The 23,262-nt window shown below is 38.7% G+C and overlaps 1 protein-coding gene across 3 annotated transcripts in view; it reads left to right on the forward strand.

Annotated features, from left to right (window-relative positions):
- The window catches only part of micu1 (mitochondrial calcium uptake 1), a 106,477-nt gene that overhangs the window by 41,475 nt on the left and 41,740 nt on the right, over nucleotides 1-23,262 (forward strand). For 2 of the 3 annotated variants that reach the window (XM_048563725.2, XM_048563726.2), the window contains exons 5-7: nucleotides 6,589-6,751; nucleotides 12,610-12,653; nucleotides 16,302-16,340. In XM_048563725.2, coding sequence (XP_048419682.1) covers nucleotides 6,589-6,751; nucleotides 12,610-12,653; nucleotides 16,302-16,340 — 246 coding nt within the window. The remainder of the gene's footprint in view (nucleotides 1-6,588; nucleotides 6,752-12,609; nucleotides 12,654-16,301; nucleotides 16,341-23,262) is intronic. The other variant, XM_048563728.2, reaches the window with a different exon arrangement.

Here is a 23,262-nt window from a genome sequence, read left to right on the forward strand (position 1 = left end):
TACAGTACAGAAGTTGGCCATTCGACCCATAGAGTCTTTACCAGCTCTTGAAAGAGCAGCCAAGCTTGTCCCATTCTCCAACTCTAACTCCATGACCCCCAAAATTTGTTTTAAAAATTATTAATTGATCTAATATCAATTGTAAATTGTGGAAAAGTTGCAAAATTCTACCCCTTATATGTACAGAAGGGTTTGGCAATGTCATTTTTGAAAGGTTTAGCTGTTATTTTTCAGATAACGCTTCCTAATCTTGGACTCCCCAAATTAGCAAGAATTGTTTCTCCCGATTTTCCTTCTGTTTCCCGTAACAACCTATGATTGCAGATGTTTGTTGCCTGTGAATAAACAAACTGACTGCCATCCACTTTTAAAGCAGAGATAGTGAATAATCTATAAAATTCAGCCATGTGCTCCACCCTGTCCATGGCATTTCTTTGTAGTGACCTTCAAAACTAATCCCACAGACCTGCTTTCTCCCTATACCTTTGATTCAGCTGCATTGTTTATTTATCCAGTTTTCCCTTAAGAGATAGTCTCTGCCACTCCCATAGCAATACTTCCTTGTGTTCTATTAACATATTGTGTGAGGAAAACTGATCATTTTGTCTTAGGTCTTTTTATATCACTTTAAGATGGATGATTGCCACTTTTTTTTAAATTGGGATGTGGGCATAGCTGCTTCGCCAGCATTTATTACCATTCTTAGTTGCCCTTGACATGGTGGTGGTGAGTTGCCTTCTTGAACTTTTAGTCCATGTGCTGTAAATAGACCCGCCATGCTGTTAGGGCAGAACTTCCAGAATTCTGACTTATTTCCAAGACAGGATGGTAACTTTAACATCCTGTCACTTTACAGGCAGCAGTGTTCCTGTGTATCTGAGATGGAAGTGGTAATGGGTTTGGAAGGTGCTATCTAAGGAATTTTGATGAATTTCTGCAGTGTAGCATGCATCATTGATCTCTCCAAACAAAGTTAATAGGATAGAAAGAGGAAAATCTCAAAACCTATTGTACCTTTCACAAACTTGGGATGTCCCAAAACACTTGAAGTACAATGAAGAACCTATCTCTTGAAGTGGTGTCACTATTTTAACATAAGGAACACAGCAATCATTTTCCACAGAGCAAGATTTCATAAAACCGCAAATAGCAATGATGTAAAAACTAAGAAAGCTGCTTTAATGTTGCTAGTTGAAGGATAAATATTGGCCAATGAATCACCTAAACCTCCATTCAATTTGTTACACCTCTGCTCCAATGAAAATAGTCCCAAAATCTATTGCAGTGAGGGGGAGAAAGGGCTGGTAACGGCAGGGGTATGTGCATAAAAGATATTAGTTTGGATGTAAGCATGAAGAGGTAAAATATGTTTTTTTAAAAATCAGTATTCAGTGCACATCTCTTTAATGGGAAAAGGTATTGAAACTCCAGTGTAATCTGCAGAATGCTTCAAGAATTCCCTCACGATGCAATCACATTATAATCGCAAACTGCCGATAAGTCAGAGAATGCGTTGCTTTGCAATGACAGGAGTCCAATACTGTGCAGTATGCAATGTTTTATTCTTCTACTCATATGGCGTTATATTTAATGTAAACAGACTCTTTAAAATCACAAAGACTATTTGTGTAATGATTCAAGAAGGGCAGTTACAGATTAATTGCTGTTGCTGATCGAAGTTTGTGCATTAATGGGTGTTTGTAAACTGGTGGCTTCAGGCAGCGTGTAAGCAGTGTAAAATGTTTGGAGTTTTATGTTACAACTTGACATTTTGAAGTGTGATGAATCCATAGGTGCAAGATGTTAAAATTAGCGCCATTTCTGTGTGAGCTTTTAAGCATATATATTAAATTTACTGCAGCAAATACACTATTAGTGCAGGAGTTCACTCTATTAATTTAACACTTGTTGAAGTTAGTTAGTATAATACAGGCATTTATTTGCATAGTACCAACTTAAAAAGCTACCCCATCAGTATAAAAATCCACTGATGTTTTGTGTCAATTTGATTAAGAATATTTGCCACTGCGTGGACCTGTATTTGAATTAGGAGCGGGCTAAGTAATTTGCCACTGGAGCCTGTTCCATTCAGTAAGATGACAAAAAGGGCATGAGATGAACCTTGAGGCAGAGTCAGCATCAGCCAAAGGAGTTGGCACAATGAGGACCCTGAGACAGGGAGTCATTAGGACCTAGAGCCATGGGTGAGGAGAGGAGCTGAGACAGGGAGTTCCCTGGAGGAACAGGCCAAGTGAGGAGCTAGAGACAGACAGCATCGCCTAGAGGAGGAGAAGGTGAGCTGAGGACCCCTAGACGGGCAGTCAGCATAAGGATCCCATGGCAGCCAGTCAGAGACCGAGCTCAATTCATTGAGGCTGATTTGGATCTAGTATTTGCTCCGCTACAGAGAAAGGATCTTGCTGTTTAATGAGTTACTGATTCATGTTTTTCCAATTGTTTCCTCTCCCTAAACTTTAACACAGTATACAAATCTGTGATAAAATTAACAAAACATATAAAAGGCAATATAAGCAGTAAATAATATAGCTAAGTCATTATCGTTCATTCAGGATGGCAATTTAATTGATGTGTCAGGTTTGCAGTCCGTGGGTGCTCCTGCATATCACTGTGATACAGGACTAACATGTTTGCAGCAAGTGTTTGAGATTTGTGCAGCTTTGGCTCCAAGTTTGAGCTCAAGGCTGATCTATAGACTCTGCGATGCATCAGGGAGGAGCAGAGTTACTTGGATTCTTTCTACCAGGAGGCAGTTACACTACTTAGGATAGGGTCCATCAATATGGTCAGTGGTCAAGGATAAGAAAGAGTGACTGTGGGTGAAACAGGTAGGTGAACCCAGAGGGCAGGAGTGTCAGCCTCTGCAGTTTTCCTGTAGGCTTGAGATTACTCAGCCTGATTGGATGACAGGAGAGAGGAGCTGGAGGTGATTGAGCAGATTGACCACAACACTGTGATACAAGTGATGGAGGGAACACCAAAGGTGGCTGTAGTAGATGATGGTGTGCTGAAGAGGATTAACACCACTCTGCAGCAAAGAGTGAGAGTCCAGAGAGTTGTTGCTTCTGCAATGATGTTATTCAGGACATGGAATCACAGAATAGTTTCAGTGTAGAAGCGGACTGTTTGGCTCATTGTGCCTACACTGGTTCTATTACCTAGTCCTGATCTCCTGTCTTTTCCCCATATCCCTGCATACTATTTCTATCTGAATGATCATTCCAACGTCCCTCTTAACTGCTTCAATTGAACCTGCTTCCACCTCAATTCTAGGCAGTGCTTTACAGAATGTAACTACCTTCTGTGTGTAAAAAAATTTTTCTCCTTGGCTTTCCTTGCGTAAAACTTTAAATCTATGCCATTTTGTTATTTCTTCTTTTTACGAGCAGGAACAGCCTTCCTATCTATCAAGCCTGCTCATGTCAAATCTCCGAAGGCTTCTTGGGGCTGCTCAGCATCGAAAAGAAAAACTTGTTGTGGATGTGGGAAAATCCAGTAGTTGTGGTCCATGTAAAAGATAAAGTCACCACAGTCCCATGAGACTTTGAGGCTGCTTTCTCATGAGAGGGAAACAAGCTAGATACCAATGACATAGGCAGAATTAGGAAAGAGTTTCTGCATAGAGAGTGTGAGTAGCTACAAGTTTCTTAGAAAGCAGGCCAGAGATCAAGTAAATTGAGTTTATTTCACGAAGTGTGACAGGATCAATTAATGATCTCAGAGTTCAGGTGCAGTAGCAGCAACCACAATATGATTGATTCTAAACTTGCAGTTTGCAAGCGAGAAGACCGGGACTTAGATGAGTATTCTAACATAAGAAAGGACAACTTTGTGGGTATAAAAGCTGAAGTGAACTGCTGTACTAGACTATGGGATAGACAAATAGAGACAGAGTGACAAAAATTTAAGGGGATATTTCAGTAAACTCAGAATGTGTGTATTTGTATTATCAAGAAAAATTCAAAGGGAAGACCTGCCATCTGTGGTGAACTAAAGAAATTAGTGAAAACATCAAACTTAAGGAAATGGAATATAACTACAGAAAGATGAATGGCAGTTTAGATTATTGGTTGAAATATTTTTTACAGTGGTGAGCATAACTGAAAGATTAATCAGAAGGCAGAAATCAGAATATTAGAGGAAACTGGTTAGAAATGTAAAAGTGAACATCAAAAGTTTCTACAGGTATTTAAAAAGGAAAAGTGTTAAGTAAAGTGAGTATTTGTTTTCTAACTAATGTGAATGCGGAGTTAATAGTACATAATGATGAACTGGGAGCTTAAATGATCCATTAGTTTGCTTATGTCTTCAGTATAAAGGATATAAAACACATTTTAGTAATAGCAGTAAATTAGAAGGAGGAACTTGGGGAAATTCAATCATGAGGGATGTGGTACTAAGCAAACCGAGCGAGCATCAGGCTGACAAATCTCTGGCTCTGATGGACTTCATCCAGGATCTTAAAATAGTAAATTTGTGACTGTTAGCTCTGCGAAATTTCTTAGATTCAGGAAAGGATCCATTGGACTGGAAAGTAGCAAACATAATTCTTGTCTTTAATAAGGGAGGCAGACAGAAAACTGGAAGCTATAGGCTAGTTGGCATGGTGTCCGTTGGTGGGGAAGATGTTAGAATAAATCATTAAAGTGATTGTAGTTGCATACTGACAAGCTCAAGATAATAGTGAAAAGTCAATATGGTTTAATGAAGGGAAAATGAAGTTTAACCAATTTATAGGAGTTCTTTGAAGAAGTAACATGCACTGTGGATAAGTAGGAGTCTGTAGATGTACCAAACCTGAATTTCCAGAAAGCATTTGCTAAGGCATTAGATCAAAGGTTATTGCAGAAAATAAAAGCACATGATGGAACATATTAGCGTGGATAAAAGATTGCCTGGAAAAAAGCCAAGTGTGTGCTAAATGAGCCGTTGTCTGATTGGCAGAGTATGATTCGTGGAGCCTTGCTGTGGCCTGTGCTGAGTCTTCAACTTCTCACATTTTACACCAATGTCTTAGACAAGGAGAGCGAAGGCATGGTTGCTAATTTGTAGACAACATCAAGATAGGTAGGAAAGTCTGTTGTGAAGAAAACAACAGGGAGTTGCAGGTGGATAGATAGTAAACAAAAATCTGGCAGACTGAGTATAAAGGAATGAGTGGGTTCTTTTGCTGGACTTGTTTCCACTGGAGCTTGAAGAGGGAGAGGTGACTTAATTAAGTGTATAAGATCCTGAATAATCTTGACAAGGTGGAAATGGAAAGATTGTTTCCTTTTGTGGGTCAGTCTAGAACTTGGTAGCACTGATTTTAAAATTAGAGTTTATCCTTTCAGGACAGAGATGAGAGGAACTTTCATGTCTTGGAGAGTTGTGTGACTTTGGAATTCTTTGCATCAGAAGGCAGTGAAATCTGGATCACTGAATATTTTTAAGTCTGCGGTGAACAGATTCTTAGGCAGGTGAATTATGGGTTATCAGTCAGAGATGTGAATGTGGAATTTGAACCGTGCAGATTACCCATGATCTCATTGAGTGGTGGACCAGGCTCAAGGGGCTAAGTTGTTCTGAGGAAGGGTCACCAGACCCAAAACATTATCTCTGATTGATTTTTTTTTTCACAGATGCTGCCAGACCTGCTGAGCTTTTCCAGCAACTTGTGTTTTTGTTCCTGATTTACAGCAACCGCAGTTCTTTTGGTTTTTATCAAGGGGCTAAATGTTCTGCTTCTGTTCATATTTTGTATATTCTTATGCAAGATCATGGCTGATCTGATTATAACTTCACCGTGTTCTTGTCTATGCTGATATATGTTCACCTCCACTTCCCTTTTGTTTATCAAGGATTGATCCTACCTCTGCTTTAGAAATATTTCAAGACTTTGTTTCCACTGCCTTCTGTGAGAGGAAGTTTGATCGGCACTCAGCTCTCTTGAGAAAAAAGCTTTCCTTGACCCTGTCTTAAATGCCAGATGTCTTATTTGTAAAGAGTGCCTCCTTGTTCTAGGTTCTCCCACAAGAAGTTAACATCCTTTTCACATTGACCCTGTCAAGACCCCTCAGGATCTTGTGTTTCAGTCAAGTTGCCTCTTACTCTTCCGAAATCCAGTGGATACAAGTATGGAGTGTCCATCCTTTCTTCTTCAGAGAATGCTGTCATTGCAGATATTAGTCTGGTTAGCCTTTGAACTGCTTTCAATGCAATTACTTAATTCTGTAAATAAGGAGAACAATAGTGTCCATATTACTCCAGTCATGGTCTCACCAGTGTTCTGTTCAACTGAAGCACAACCTCCCTAATTTTGTATTCAATCCTCCTATAATAAACATTGACATTCTATTAGCTTCTGAGCTACTTGCTTTACTTGTATACTAACATTTTTCTATTCATGTGTTCGGGTACTCAATCCTCTGCAATCTCTCCCCATTTAGGAACTAGTCAAAATGAGATGAAATGATTTGCATTGAGAATTTGCTGGAGGCTCAGTGAGCGACATTGAATTTCTATCACAGCATCCTACTGTTCTCCCAGATGAGAGGAGCTCTCAATAATAATTAGTTTCCTTGTTTTCAGGTCATGGAATATGAGAACCGAATTCGTGCTTACTCCACTCCAGACAAAATCTTCAGATACTTTGCCACATTGAAGATTATCAATGAGAATGGAGATTCCGAAGTGTTCATGACACCCCAAGATTTTGTGCGGTCGATCACACCAAATGAAAAGCAACCAGAGAGTGAGTAAGAAATTGTAATGCAGTTAGTATACCAGTTAGTAGATTAGTGATGTAGTTAAATGTTCTCCCCGGACTGAATGACTCTATGTGGTTATAAAGTTAGTTTGCCATCCAGTCTGCAGGGATCAAATTCTATCTTTGACATTAGCATTCAGGATACAGATTGCTGCCCCTGGATGGGGAAGAAACTGACAACTGTCAGTGGTTGTAGGAAGAAGTTAAAAGTATCTTTCCCTGCACTAATCCATTGTTTGATTGACAGTGTGGGCTTTGTATTTTTCTTGTTGTCTGGACTTCACATGGTGCGTCAAATGGAAAATTATACAAATCACAGCCAGTTAACGAACATATCAACATAGGAATTAGGAGCAGGAGTAGGAAATTCAGTCTGTTGAGCCTGCCCTGAAGTTTGTTTGATGTCATTATGGCTGATCTGATTCTTGCTTTAACTTTACTTTTCTGTCCACCACCTACACCCTCGTCAATTAAGGATATATCTAACTCTGTCTTAAAATTATTCCAACCCAGCCTCCACTGCTCTCTGAGGAAAGGCATTCCACAGACTAACAACTGAGATTAAAAACTTCCCGTCCTTTTATTATAAGGGAGACCCCTTATTTTAAAACTGTGTACCCGAGTTCCAGTCTTTCTCAGAATGGGAAATCAATGTTTGAGCATCCCCCTTATCGGTTTCCCTCAGCAGATCTTGTATGTTTCAATAAGATTGCCAGTCACTGTTCTAAAATCCAGTGAATATATCCAATTTTTTAATGAAAAGTTAATATTTTACTTCCTGAAACTTGGTCAAGTGCATCTTCTCCAAACTGATTCAAATGCAGGAGAGAAAAACTGTATATGCTACTACAGATGTGACCTCAGAAATGCCTTGCGCAACTCTACCAAAACTTACATATTCTTAAATTCATTCCTGTTGCAGATGGATCTGATAAAATAGATGAGAGGAAATCAATGGATGGGGTACTTTTGATTTTCGGGAGGCTTTTGATAAGATCTGGCAAATTCATTTAAAAAAAAAAACACTAGATCACGTAGGGTTGGAGGTAATACACCAGCATGAATTGAAAACTGATTAAAGGACAGAAAACGGAGCGGAAATAGGCAATTCTCAGGTTTGTAGTTGTGACTAGTGGTACTGCAGTGATCAGCGCTTAGACCACAACTGTTCGCAGGTTGCATCAATGATTTGTTTGTGGATACCAAATGTGTCATTTCAAAGTTTACTGATAAGACAAAACTAAGGGAGAATGCGAGCTATGAGGAGAAGGTATGACCATACTGTGACTTAGCATATTTTGTCCTTTATTTTTGTCAAGAGATTATTATGCTATTAAGATAGGTGCTGAGCGGTCTACTCAAAGGCAATAAAGTAAACAGCTTGCGAGGCTGTTTTGTTTTAAAGTTTGAACAATTGAAGTGCCTTGATTGGGTGGGATCACGCTCCTACAGGATATTTAGGTTTAGCTTTCTGCAGTTGCTGGGGTCTTGAAGCCGGATGTGGAAACGCTTATTCCTCTCTCAGTTACAGCTGAAAGTTGGGGTTCTCTTTGTGCTGCTAGAATTACACGTAAGGCAATCTATTTCACTGAATTTGCCTTTGCAAAGGATGTGTTAATGGGATGTTACTACATTAGAACAGTTCATTAGTAGTAGTTTATATATATTATTTTGTTAAGTATTTCATTAGAATTACAGTTAAGCCACTTTTATTTTTATTTTGTCTGTATTTTAACTTTAGTGTAAAAGTAAGATGTGTTTTGCTTAAAGTCAAGTAGTTTGATCAATCAGATTGCATCTGGATTGCAAAATCTTACATTTATCTTTAAAATAAGAAAAAAGTTAGGGTGTAGACTGTCTTAATACATCTTGAAAGGGTCTGGTCTATAAAAAAGGAAAGAAGACTTCAAGGGGATTTAGATATGCAAAGTGAGTGGGCAAGAACGTGGCAGATGAAATATGGTGTGAGAAAGTGCGAAGTTATCCACTTCGGTTGAAATAACAGAAATCCCAGAGTGTTGGGAAGTGTTAGTATCCAAAGGGACCTGGGTGTCCTTGTTCATGTATCATCGAAAATTAATTTGCAGGTGCAGCAAGCAAATAGGAAGACAATTGGCATGTTGTCCTTTAGTGCATGAGGATTTGGGTACAGGAGTAAATGACTTTCTGCAATTGTATACAGTTTTGGTGAAATTGCACCAGATATACTTGTCAGAAAGAGTGGGTAACAAAGGTCCATCAGACTGATTCCTGGGATAGCAGGATTTTCGTGTGAGGAAAGATTAAGGAGACTGGAACTGGATTCTCTGCAATGAGAGGTGATCTCTTGAAACATAAAAAATTCTAACAGAGTGCGATGGGTGGCTGCAGGAAGGATATTTCCTATGGTCTAGAGCAAGGGACACTCTCAGAACAAGAGGACTTTTTTCGCTGGATCATAAGAGGTGACCTTAAAGAGGTATATAAAATCATGAGGGCCATAGATAATGTGAATTTCAAAGGTTTTTTCTCCCCCTAAGGTGGGGAGCTCAAAACTAGGAGACATATATTTGAGGTGAGAGGAGAAAGTTTTTAAAAAGGACATGAGGGGCAACTTTTTTTACACAGATTAGTTAGTGTGTGGAAAGAACTTCCAGAGGAAGTGGTGGATACAGGCACAGTTTACAACCTTTTGAAAGACATTTGGATAAGTACATGAAAAGGAAAGGTTTGGAGACGTGTGGGCCAAATGCAGGCAGATGGGACTAGTATAGTTTGGGAACAGGTCAGCGTGGACTAGTTGGACCAAAGGGTTGGTTTCCATGCCAGTGGCTCTATGATTCTCGAAGAGACTAGCCGCCTAGGACTGAGATGAGGAGGAGATGGTGGTAAGTCTTTGGAATTCTCTACCCAAGAAGACTGTCAAGGCTTAGCCCGTGAGTTTACTGAAAACCGAGAGCAACAGATTTATGGATAATAAAGATATTAAGGAACATAGGGATTCCTAAGGAAAACGGTGTTGAGGTAGAAGAATCAGCCATGATCTTGTTAAATGGCAGAACAGGCTTGAGGGGCAGAATGGCTTCTCCTGCTACTTCACATGTTAATTTGCAATGAATAGCACCATTCCATTTGCCTTCTGAGTGAAGCAGAGTAAAGCAGAAATTGCCATAGTTTCAGGGGACAATAGAATGCTGTTTCATTGTAGAGAGATAGCTACGGGTCACCAACCTCCCTCAAGTTGAGTTTGAGAAGTTTATGACCTCAGCTAATACAGTTATTGAACCGGCTCACTCTGCATGACAGACGAACAGTCTAACCAACTGAGTGCTACGTGACCCCCAAAAATATTGGACATTGAATGGCAGTAAATCCCCCTGGCTCCAATACGATTCAAACTTGCAACCTGTTCTGTAGGCAGATGTATTATTGTTGCACCACAAGGCTACTCATCGTTGCACCTGCATACACTAGCTTCTTGTGATCATGTAGCAGGACACCCAGATCTCTCTGTGCATGGAATTCTGCAGTTTTCCCTCCAGTTAAATAATACTTTTTTTTGCCAAATTGGACAAGTTTACATTTTCCTGTCATACTCTATCTGTTAATTTTTGCCCACATGCTTAACCTATTCATACCACTTTACACACTCCTTATTTCCTCTTTTCAACTTTGTCTCCTATCTATCTTTGCGTCACCAGCAAAGTTAGATATCAAGCATTTGCTGCTTCCATCTCAACCATTGACATGACAGAAGGTTGATGAACCAGCAGTGATCCCTCTAGCTCTTCCACCAGTTACAGCTTGCCAACTCCAAATGATCCATTTATCCTTGCTTGACATTTAAGCGTAAGTCTTCACCTGTCATTCACTTATAATGCAGCAATAGTTAGTCTCCTTTTACACATCAGTGACTGTGAAGGTGGGAGATAGGTACCTCACATCTACAGATTAATGAGTTGCTTTAAATTACAACAACATCCTATTTTTGCAACAACAAATAAGTGCCCTTAAACCTCTGTCTTTTTGGTCACGAGATAGTAAGCTTCAATTTCTTCAGTCAAGAATACTGAAATGGAAAATTGCATCTCACTACTTTTGCCTGGCAATTGAAATCCAATTTAGTATGGAGATGTAACAAAAACAGAAGTTGCTGTAACAGCTCAGCAGGCCTGGCAATGACTGTGAAGAGAGTCTGAGGAAGGGTTACTGGACCTGAAATGTTAACTCTGATTTCTCTTCACAGATGTACTCAGATCTTCTGAGCTTTTCCAGCAACTTCTGCTTTTGCTTCTGATTTACAGCATCCACAGATCAAATAATGCCCAACACCCACTTTCAGCAATAGTTCCCAAACACAGACTGGAGGCTCAAAAGCAAAACACTGCAGATATTGTGAATCTGAAATTAAAATTCTCAGGATGCTGGGACTGTCTTATGACAAGAGACTGGGCCTGTAATTCTGTAGACTTGTGAAGAGCGAGAGCTGGTCTGATTTGAAATCTATAAAATGCTTAAAGGGATAGACAGTAGATGCATGTAAGATATTCCTTCTGGATGGAGAGTCTAGAGCCAAAGGGCACAATTTAAAAACAAGTCCAAGATAAGTGAGAAATTGGTTTATCTCATGGGATTGAGAACCTTTGGAATTCTCTAAGCCAGGGACCTGTGGAGTATATTCAAGGGAGAGATTGATAGATTTCTGATGACCAATAGTTCAAGGGTTGTGAGGGTAGCATGGGCTAAAAGCACTGAAGTGTTTGATCACCCATAATCATATGAAATGGCAGAGGGCTGAGTGGCCTGCTCCTGCTCCTATGTTAAACAGAAGGTCTTTCAGTTTTTATTTAGTCCGGAGATGTGCTATATCCTGGGGTGTTAGTCAGCAGGTAAATGTTGTTTTATATTTTCTGCAGAATTGCTTTTTATTCTGGCAGCAGAATACAAATTATTCAAATAATTTCATATGCCTTTATACTAATGAATATTGAGTGAAATAAATTTTATTTGTAAGTGTAGTTATCGAAAGGGCTCTGATCATCAACAAATCTTGGAACTTTGCCATCACTTTGGTTCTTTACTGAAGAATTTTGAGAAATCCTGGCCTACTGCCACCTTTTGACTTAAATTAGGCTTGTGTCAGCTTTAGACATCAGGTAAGCAGTTGTAGTTAGTTCAGTAAATGTCGTATGTATTGTCAATGGATAGCTTAGTGTCTGGAGCACAGGTTTGATGGTGCTAAGGTGGATCTTTATTTACACCAGCCACTTTTGTAGTTAAGTATCTCATTTTTTTTCTGCAACTCATTCAGGACTTAACTGCCCACATCCTGCCCCATACCTGGTATCTGACCCCACTGACATGCCAGCCCCCAGTGGTCTTACTGAGAGTTTGCTCCACCCTATATCTGCAGGCAATTGCAACCTTGTCTCCCACTTCACACATGTCTCTTCTTAATCTGGATTGCTGTTCATCACTGCTGAAAGATTCAGCTCAGTCTTTGTTTGCTTAACAACATTTGGTAATTTTAAGACACACTACCCCACTTTGTTGCCAGAAAGCATTGTGCATTGTATGACCTGACCCAGCTATCTTCAAAACAGCGCACCATCTAACATCCCCTAAGCAATGCTTTCAACAGGACCTTCTAGTAACATATGTTTCTAGATTGTCAAGTTGGAACTAGTTGCACTTGTACTTTTCAAAATTATTTGTTGAAAAGTGAAATGTTTTTGAAATGAGTTTTAAGTCTGAATTATGTCTCCAGCACACTGATCAGCTTAGCATCTGAATGATTAATCGGCACTAAGCTGTTAGCTCTTAGCAGTGATGTTCAATCATGACCCAGTCTTTCTCTTTTTCAGATCAGGGTTTGGACCAATTCATAGTGAAACGATATGATGGAAAGGTTAGTAGCACCATATTTTGCATGTTATATAGTTATCACACACATGGTTAATTCTAACTTGTTGGAAATTTAAAAAAAAAGCCAGGACACTACACTGACCTAATGTGTATTTTGTTTTGGGGAGGACAACGTGATTGGTGAATTATCTTGAGGTTTTCTTACAGTACCTTGCGCACGATCTCTGTGCGACACATAGTAAATGAGGCCTCACAGTGGTTGGCTAAATGTTCATTTCTGAAGTAACTAGTTGGGCTTCTAACCTTCTGCTTATTTGACGTAACTAACACTGTTTCTCCAATAGATGAAATTCCTCATTGCATCACCTAGTGCAGACTGTATCACAGCCTTTCAGATTCTGGGTTGCACAGCACAGGAACAGTTTAAGTTCCATTCTTCTGCAATCATGATCTCAGCTATTACGCACTAGAAGGCATCTGAACATACATCTAGTAGCAAGCCTGAATTCCCACTCCATATTATCATGTTAAATTCAAAGGCATGACCGAGACTACCGAAAAGTGAAATTTAGGATCAAGAATGTGGTGCACCAAATTACATTTTAACCATTTTGTTTCTCACCTTTTAATAAATATCAAGTAGATGTTCTCTAAAATTATACTTTTTAAATTTCCTGATGATACAGCATTCAATTAAGCGTTTAACAATCAACTAAAACACTGCAGAAGTTGGAAAAGGACAGAAGATGAATTGGTGGAACTATTTTCAGTGCTGCAACAAAGTCAGCAAGTTATTGAATTATTCTTTCCCACCTGAAATTCTTGAGGTTGCAGAATTTCCTCAGTTACAAACATTGACCCCTAGGCTTTTTAGTTTTAGAATCTGAATAGAAAATACTGTTAATTTTCCATATCTCTTGTATTGACTCTTGTACTGGAATTAAAGGAGCAATTATCCCTTTCCTGAAGCTGGTAAGAAGGGCACTTAATTGGGTGAAAGGCCCTGGAGAGAAATCACCCCTTTGCTGTCTTAGTAACTAAGTGCTGGGCAAGAAGGGCCCTTGATGATCACATTGACTTGCCACTAATTAAATGATCAATTAACTCCCACATAAGGATTTTAACTTGCCACTGGCCTGACTTTCCACCAGGCAAGAAGTGGCCAGTTCCGCAATTGGGAATCTACAGCAACTCGCGTGCTATATTGAGGAGGTTGAGAGTCTCAATTCTACCCAGCCTGGGGCCTGTCAGGGGCAGGGATTGAGACAAAGAGGTAGCCATTGAAGAGCACCCCTTATACTTGCCTAAAACTACCACATGATGTCTACTCCATGATAAATGCCCTGCTTCTTGCTGTTGGAATCCCTAAAGACCAGGTCTCTGGTGATGATTTCTGCCTCTTAGATGCTTCTTCTGACAAGGTGGGACTTCAGTATTGAGACCGGTGATTCACCAAGAAGCTCACCAGGCAGCTTTCACCAAATTGAGGCTTGATCCGGTGAACTTTCTTTTTGAAGGGGGCAGGCAGGCAGTTGTGCTGAGAACACCTGTCCCCATTCTTGGTGTTTGGAGAACTGAGCCTTGTCCAGAATCTTCTGTCTGTCAGATGCCCACTAATTGGTCACTATTGGAGAATAGAAACCAGTAGAGTAATAGATTGTTTGGGTCCCTGTTTCTGACTTTGAATCTATGTCATCCCTGACACTCCTTTTACGTGTGAGTGAACAGTTTAACCATGCAAAATAATGTCCAGGAACAATCAGTATCCTTGCATAGAATCCATCAGCAAAGGTTACTGTGTGCCGCAAGAACTTTGCATTCTATAAACCCTGTGAGACAAGTCCAGCCCTGAGATCCAAGTTATCTATGTAGCTGAGATAAGCTAACTCAGAACAGACTGAGGATGGAACTTAGACCCTTCCTGGTCTCTGCAGTCAACAAATTATCTATGAATCACCTTTTCAACCCATGTAATAGTAAATCTCTGCATCGGGTATTTGATGACAACAGGTTCACAATGGAGAAATGATTTTGAAAGTAATTATTTGCACCTCAATTATGCAACACTGAAATGCAGCCATCAGATTTTACCAACACACTTTATTTTAAAACAAGTTGACTTTTGTTGCAAGTTGCTGACTTGTCAAATTGATTTTTATTTTCTGACTGGCATTGTTCAATTAATGCTGGCACTGAATTCCTTTCTTTAACAAATATTTAACATGTTTGTTTTAAGTTGATTGTTGAGCATTTTTACAGGAGCAACAGCAGTTAAGTTGTAGATTCCCTTGGGGTTTTTCCTGTGGGTACTATAATTTATCTATGTTCATTATTAACGTGTACATCACAAATTAATTTTCCCCTCCAGCGCATTCATGTATTTGTTGTGCCCAGCATTGATCATATACACACACAACTTGATCATGGATGTATTGTATCTGCCTAATATTTTGCCTTAGGAAACAGATGAACTGCTCTTTTTTTTTCGTAGTGTCGAAGTCTTTTAATGTTCTCGGTACATTCATCAGTCAGCGTCACAGGAACTTCTGTATTGATGTAATGCCTTGTTTATTCTTTGTTCAGGAAAACTCCCAGTCAGCCAGTGTGTTCATACTCTTTCCAAGTTTTCAAAATGTATTTTGATAAATGCTCAAGGAACATTTTGCTCCAAGATTTCTATGCTGTATATTTTCATGGAGAATTAGTAAAATTCAATACTTAACATTGCACAGGATTTTTTTGAACCAATTATATTTAAAAAATCTCTCAATAGTTCTTGGTGAGATAAATATCGAAAGATCCCCTTGTAAAGAATTAAAACTAGACATTTTTAATGACAAACCCTAATGTTAAACAAGATAAACGAAGTGCCAGTATAAAATGGGAAACCAGCTTTATTGTGAAGCATACATTTCCAGTAAGAATAAACATGATTAGAAAAGAACTTCAATTTTGATTTGCCCACATTAGCTGCATTCATGAAGGATGCAAGTTGTAAAAATTGCTAGATTGCCCTAATAACCAATCTGTTTCAGCAATGTTCTTTAGGAAAAGAAAATGGTGCCACCCCTACCCAACCCTGGTCTAAAAGTGACTCTCAACAGTTTTGTCTGCACCCCGAGTTCATCTTCAGATTTTCTTTGTCTCACTATCTCGTTTGACTTTAAACACATCTTTCCATTTTTTTTCTGTTCATGCTGTCTCCTTGAAGTTTAATCTCCTGTTTGCTGGCAGTATCCTCAATACCTCATTAATTTTCTGTAAAAATCCAAGTCAGACTCAACAGACTCAAACTTGAATGCTGCTCTTATTGCTGAAGAAATGCTTTCAACCTTGTCCTTGCCACCCTCCCACAATACTGTTTCCTGATCGATCTCATTTTCATTTTATTATTTTCCCAAGCTGTTTCAGTTGTTTGAAAAACATCAGTGAGATGCTGTAATTTTGCAAAAGATTACAGTTCTGAGTATTGCAAGCTCACTCTTTTTTTTGTTGTGTTGTTGTCTTATAACTGTGTTCTCTCAGTACACTTGTATTACAATCTCATTAGCCTCTCCATTACCCTTGGGGTTGACAGAAATCTAGTAGTCCTGTTTTTTTTTAACCTACAGGTGGATTACAATTTAACTGCGGTTTAACTTTATCCTTACAGGTGTGTTGTAGTTTCACTGTGGCTGTTTTTTTTCTACAGATGTGTTGCAGTCTTCGTATGGCTGTTATTTCTCTGAAGGTATACCGCAGTCTTATTGCTGTTTTTCTATGAGTGTAATGCAGTCTATTAGACTGTACAACACTTAATAGAGAACTGTAAAAATAACAGTAGATCTGCAATAAAGCACACTTGTGCATGCCCTGGGGTCATTTCTGCAGGTATAATATCTAATTCTGAAAGGTTCTCTGGATAGGAAAGTTGTGGGTGATGCATTTTAACCAAGCAACATCTTGCCTATTGTCTGCACTACAATACTAAAATGCTTTGACTCTGTTGTGATATTTTTTGTAAACATTTCGTGAGTCTGTGTGTGTTTGGTCTGCCAAAGTTTTAACATTGTCACCTTACCAGAACAGAAGCCTAACTATCCCAACCAAGCTGCTGTTGCCTGAAATGTTGATGTAGCCATTAACTGTTTCTTCTTGTCTGTCTGCTATGTTGCTTATAATCATTCAATGCAGCATTCTGTATTTTGTGATGTAACCAGACCCCCATTTTCTTCCCTTCTCACCACATTCTGAACCACACTCCCACTCGTCAGGATTTCTGGCAGGTATGAGGTGTGTGAGCATGTGCATAACCCAGTATGCACTTCAATGTTTACCATGCTCTCCCCTGCAGGACCTCTCCTCCCCATATTCCTGACTGGACTGTCCCAGCATGCTATGTTGCAAGTGCCTGAGATACCAGGAAAGACTGATCAATTGAATTGAAATTCATTTTATTTTTATACTAGCCTTCATTATGAATGTATATTGCAGGAATTCTAATTACCACTGAGCTCAACACCATGGTTCGGTGTTTCCAAAAGTTATCTGCACAATGGCAAATCTTTTTAATGGAAAATTTGAGATGGGATGGAATGTATATGGCAAATGTGCTGTTATGAAAATGAGAAATAACTTGAATTCACGTAGTACTTCATCTCATTGCTTAGAAACCACCCAAGGAGTTACTTAGTTTGTGTCAATCCCTTCAATATGCATGTAATCACAGTCATTTATACACTGTAAGCCCTGCGCAGACAGCAGTGAGGTGATTCATTGAGAAATCCATCAGGAAATGCTGGAAATACTTAGAGGGCAGGCAGCATCTTTGGAGACGGAAACAGCTTGTATTTCATGCCTGTGAAGAACTTTCATCAAAACTGGAATCTGTTACAGAAACAGGTCTTTTTTCAAGTCCTGAAAAATATTAAGGAAAGGAAGAAGGAACAGGATGAAAAGCTAGAAATAAGAGTACAAAATGCTGGAGAAACTCAGTTGGTCAGGTAGCATCTGTGGAGAGAAAAACAGGGTAACATTTCAAATCCAAATTGCCTCTTCGGAGCTGTGAATGGAGTGACAAAAACGGATGGTGGAGCATGTCAGAAATAAGAGATAATGGACCCAGAGAACTTGTAAATTACGGCAGTTGGTGATGTCAGCCTAAACAAGAGATGAGGTGCAGTTTCTGTGCCTCGTTGCAATAGTGGAGGAGTTTGAGGACACGGTGAGGCTCTGAATTAAAATTGCATTATCAGTTAATCTATTTTGGTTGATTGAGAGAGAATTATTCACTGAGTAACTGACTGAACTTTCTGCTACTTAAGGTCTTATGTAGGAAGGAGCTAAAGCAGGCAGGGCAAAAACCATTTGTGATTTCATGATTTTGTGGATGTAATTTATTTGAAGCAGTTGCAGAAAGCAGAACAAGGTATCGGTTTGTCTATAATTGCTACTGTGAAAGAAAATGGTTCTGCTGCAATGATATATTCTGTTGCTACGTTGGTTAATGTAAGAAGCTCTCTTGTTGAATTTTTTGACCTGCCCCCATTCACCTTCTGTTTAATTTTTCAGATTTACTGAAGAATTTCACAAACTCCAGTTCTGAGTAATGACAGATTTAGAGAGAATTTTATTTCGTATGCAATGATAGGAGTTAGGGTCAGCCAAGAAATCTATAGATCTATTCAAGTGACCTCTCCCGAGCCTTGAAAGAACTTGGGAGCAGGAGAAGACTTTTCAGCTTATCGAGCCTGCGACACCATTCAACTCTATCATGGTTGATCATCCATGTCAGTGCCCCTTGACCTTGATGTTATTAGTATCCAGAAATCTATTGATTTCTGTCTTGAACAGGCCGAACAAATCATCAGCTGTATTTTTTGAATGTGGGAAATTATTAATGACGACAAGCCTTGCCTCTAATTGACTCCTAAACCACGATAAGACCTACTGGGGATGGGGGATTGTAGCATTCCACTGTTAGGACTTCTCCAAGGGAACAGATGAGAATTTCAAGCATGCATTAGGCTATTTGTTTTGAAAAGACATTCCATCTGGATCAATCAACACTTCAAAAAACCAGGTTAAGAAAGTTACAATGATGTTAGCGTGTAATAAGATTAAAGTTTTTGTAAAGATCTGCAGCTCGGGTTGTGGGTGAGGTTGTTGACTTGCTCACTGAGCTGGCTTGTTTTCATTCAGATGTTTTGTCACCACGCTAGCTGACATTTATCAGTGGAGCCTCCAATGAAGTGATGTTACTCTACTCCACTTGGAATTTATTTAACATGGCCAAGATTATACTTGGGCAGGGTTTGTTTCTACTAGAGTTCAGAAAAGTAAGAGGTGACTTAGTTGAAATGCATAAGATTGTTAATATTCCTGATAAGGCTATCAGGCCATGTGCAATTCACAACATAAACAGAACAGCCATTATTTTATTGAATGGTGGAGCAGCTTCAAGTACCCAAATGGCTTGCTTCTGCTTTTCCTTCTTGTGTCCATGAAATTATGTGACTGAGGAAGAGGAGAGATCTGCTTGTGGAAGTAATTGACCTTTAATCAGCCATGGAGATATGTACACCTAAGTTTGTTTTATCTGTCTTTGGGGATCAGTGAATATATATACAGACTTTTCCTTGGATTACATGTATTATTAGAAATTAAGTTAAGTACGTTGAACATGAACAGTGAAAGGTTTGTGCAGTCTGTGCTCAAGCAAGTCCACCATGTTAATGGACCTTACCTGAAAGGGGCAGAAATCGTTTTCCTTTCAGGTCATTATTTCCTTCTCCATTCCATATTTTATGCAGATCCATGATTTAGCAGACAAGCTGCTCAAAGATGTCAGTGAAATCTTTGAAATAAAGATTAACCTGTAAATTCCCTGCCAACACTCCCTTGAATCAGTGAAAGGTTGCTAAAAAAAACATATACTGCAGGTTTAAAATTCAAGCACATTTCCGCTTTTTCCTGGAGACCTCAAGATTTAATTAGTGCTCTTCTGAACCTCTATTATTTGCAACGTTACAATTGCCAGCAGTAAGTAAACCTTTAGATAACTGAAGGAAACTTTTACGTATGTGGAATCTGCAGCTTAGCAATAGAAAACTGTGAAAGATAAAAGCTCATAAATCATCAGGAGCGACAAAACAGGATATTTTTATCAAGTGGGAACAATTGATAGCACCGGATGAAAAGTTGTGCAGTAATTTCACTTTGTTCATTTTCATACAATAACAAGCACTATTGTGTTTCTGTTTGAATAATGTCTACTATATATAAGGTTTTGTGTGTGAGAGTGTGTGTGAGCGAGTGTGAAAAAGTTGTATATGGTTAGCTGTAGGTTGCACACTTAGCCACATGCACATTTTGAATCAATCAAATCCATTCCAACTTGCAGTCCGTGGGAAATGAACTTCAAGCCGTCAGATCTGTAACTGTAACACTCCACTGTGTTCAAAATTCATGACCCAGTTTTAAGGTTGACTATGATTCAAACACCTTCGTTGGATGCAGCACCAATAAAGTTAATCGCCATAAAAATTATTTCTCTGTTAAATCCCTGATGATGAACATTTTCAACCTTAAGTTTGAAGGTATGTAGAATTCTTAACTCTTGACCTCATGTTTTGTATGCCTGCCATGAATATTAGGGTTGAAAATAGATTAGAAAAAGATTGAGTTCACAGAGCTGGTACTTTAGTCTTTTACAGAATGCTTGACAGCTGCAATTCTTCTTGAATTTTTGTTCAGGAAACTGGAAATCAGAGCATTGAAGGCACTACTTCCATTGATTCTCAGATTAGGATAAAAAGCAATTTATTTTAATATTTTAGAGATAGAAGGAACTGCTGATGCTGTGTTCATCCAGCTGTATGTATTTCAATGATTTGCTGTGTTAAATGATCATTGGAAAGTATATGTAAATAGTCCAGTATAAATCTGTTTATAATATATAGATGGTAGATTTTCCAGACAATATGCTTCATGAGGGAAGTGATAGTGTAATGGTAATGTCACTGGGAAAACTGTGCAGAAATCCAGGCAATTGTTCTGAAGATGAGTTTGGATTCCAGTATGGCAGGTGGTTAACTTTGATTCCAATCAAAAAAAAAGCATCTGGAATCAAAATCTAACTTAGTGGCAACCATGTCATCGCTTGTTGATTACTGTAAAAACCCATCTGGTATGGTGAAAGAAATCTGCGAACCTAACCTGGTATGGCTGATAGTTCACTCCAGACCAAAAGCAATGTGGTTGGCTCCGAAGTACCCTCTGAGCATTTATGAATGGGCGGCAAATGCTGGCCTATCCAATGACTCCCTCATGTGATGAATGAATTTTTTTTTAAAATCTAGTGTCATTCGCTATAAAAGCGCCAAATCACCTTGTTGCATTTGGTTTGTATAAAATAGCTTTCAGAAATACTGAACAACCAATAATTTAAATCCGTTAATTCTCTGTATTTGCATGCCGCTTGCTAATTATACTCACCTCTGAAATTGGGGCTTGTACTTAATGGTACAGGTGCCTTTTCATTGGCAAAATTTAAATTTCTGAAATGCTACGCAAGTTTTCTGGTAATATTTTTACAATTCAAAGTCTGTGGTATGCAGTGTTATTTCCCTTTATGTCAATTCGTTTTCAAGATGGTTAGTAATATTTTAATTAAGTATTCCATTTGGGACAACTCTAATGAGTTGGAAAGCTGCAAAATCACAGAAGCAGAATGAATTGATACCGTTGGTGAGTACACTAGTATGTATATGTTTTATTGATTGCAATTCAAGCAGAGCAATGACAACTATTAATCACAGTCACGACAGTAGATTTGTATCTTCAAAATAGGATGTCAAAGAATGTTGCAAAACTTTATTAACCTAACAAGCAACCAATTCACAAGTCAGTTTAGGTGAAATGAAATCAACTGGAATTTGTAACTTTTATCTCATATGTATTGTTCTGTTCTAGTGCAGAAAAAGTTGTTGAAGCTATATTTTTCTCAAGCCATTTTCCTACTCAAGTGGTTGAAAGATAAGTGTGATTTAAAATCTGAAATATGTCTTTTACTTTCTCTGTTTTCAGAGATAACAGAGCAAAGATCTGACAGTTATAGCTGATTAGAGTAAATTGTATACAGAACTGCACATGAAATCCCTGATGTGCAGTTAATTTCAGGGCATTATCCGGTCAATCAGATTCTAAATGCTGAAAATCACCTATTTTGTATGTACCTAATATAGTAGGACATGTCCAGTAGCACCATTAGCTGGTGTTACATACAAGTTATATCCCAAACGAGACCTAGCTTGATAGGTCATGTTCTTTTCCCCTCTATTTTAGTTAACGTTGTGGGCATTCATTGAAACCTTGTCACAGGAAGGTGCAGGGTTTCTTTAACAGCAGAACAGAAGTTAATTACGTGAAAGGTGAAAACAAAAACAAAATTGCATGTAGTACATAGCTTTAAATATCTTAAGATATACAGCAAAACAAAATTTCCCAACACAATCAGTTTACAGAAATTCAAATTGCAGGAAAAAATCAGGGCAAGTACTCCTCTATTAGATCTTAAGTTCTACTTAGCTGATTTATCCAAATTTCTTTTCTGAGAGCTGTGGACTCTTCTCACATGATTACTCTCAAGATTGAGAGCACAAACTTTCTCACTTTCCTCTGAATTCCCTAGGCCCGAAACATTATCCTCTGAAGCTGTTTGGCCTGCTGTGCTCATCCAGCTCTACATCTTGTTATCTCTTTACTAATAAGGAACTGTGTTTTCCCTGACCTGGTCTAGAGGGGGATTTCTAAGAGACAAACTGTATGCTTGCTACTGCCTTGGTCAGGTCTCTTCCAGACAGCGCTAAAATCTTTGAATAACTCTTGATTTCTAACCTAACATGAATCCTTGATTATTCTAAATGGAAAACAAGTTGACTGCTTTCACTGTTTACTCTACCTAAACACAATCTTATTCTAGAGGTTTGCTCCCTGACACATTATGGATTAGGTCAGTTCTCTGGCATACCACGTGGCCTAGTTCTGTCTTTTAAAGATCCTTCACAAAAATAATCAAACTCATTTGGTCTATTTTGAAATCCAAACTCAAAGTTAAATATCTGTAGATCTCTAACATTTTTCATTACATAAACATTATTTTGAAGTATCTCATCGAGCTGAATGCTGTTGTAGCTATTGAAATCTCACCAACAATCTTGAGCTGCGCGCATTGAAGGTTTTGAAAAATGTACAAATGAGGTGCTCAAGGAGTCCTTCATGATTTTGTTATGAACCTCAGAGCAGTGTTTCAAATGACTCCTGACATGGGGATGTTTTGGGATCCAAAAAAAAAGCAAAAGCCTCATTTTACCATATACATTTCAGGATACAGCTTGAGACTTCGTATTCCATGACTGTATATTTCTTTATGTATTTTCCAATATGCTATTTGTCATGTGACCATGAACAAGTTCAAGACAATTATAGTATTGACGGTTCACTCTTCTAATGTGACAGTGAGGATTGCTTTCTACTGTAAGGCTAATCAAGCTCCTGTTGTCCCCATGTCCAGTGTCATGTTCCTTTGAAATGCAAACAGTTTCCCTTTATAGCAATTATCCCTCTCTAATGTTAATGAATATCTGCTGAAATGTCAACTTTGCTGCTCCTCT

Source organism: Stegostoma tigrinum, chromosome 37 (assembly GCF_030684315.1).
Source record: "Stegostoma tigrinum isolate sSteTig4 chromosome 37, sSteTig4.hap1, whole genome shotgun sequence".
Classification (NCBI taxonomy): Eukaryota; Metazoa; Chordata; class Chondrichthyes; order Orectolobiformes; family Stegostomatidae; genus Stegostoma; species Stegostoma tigrinum.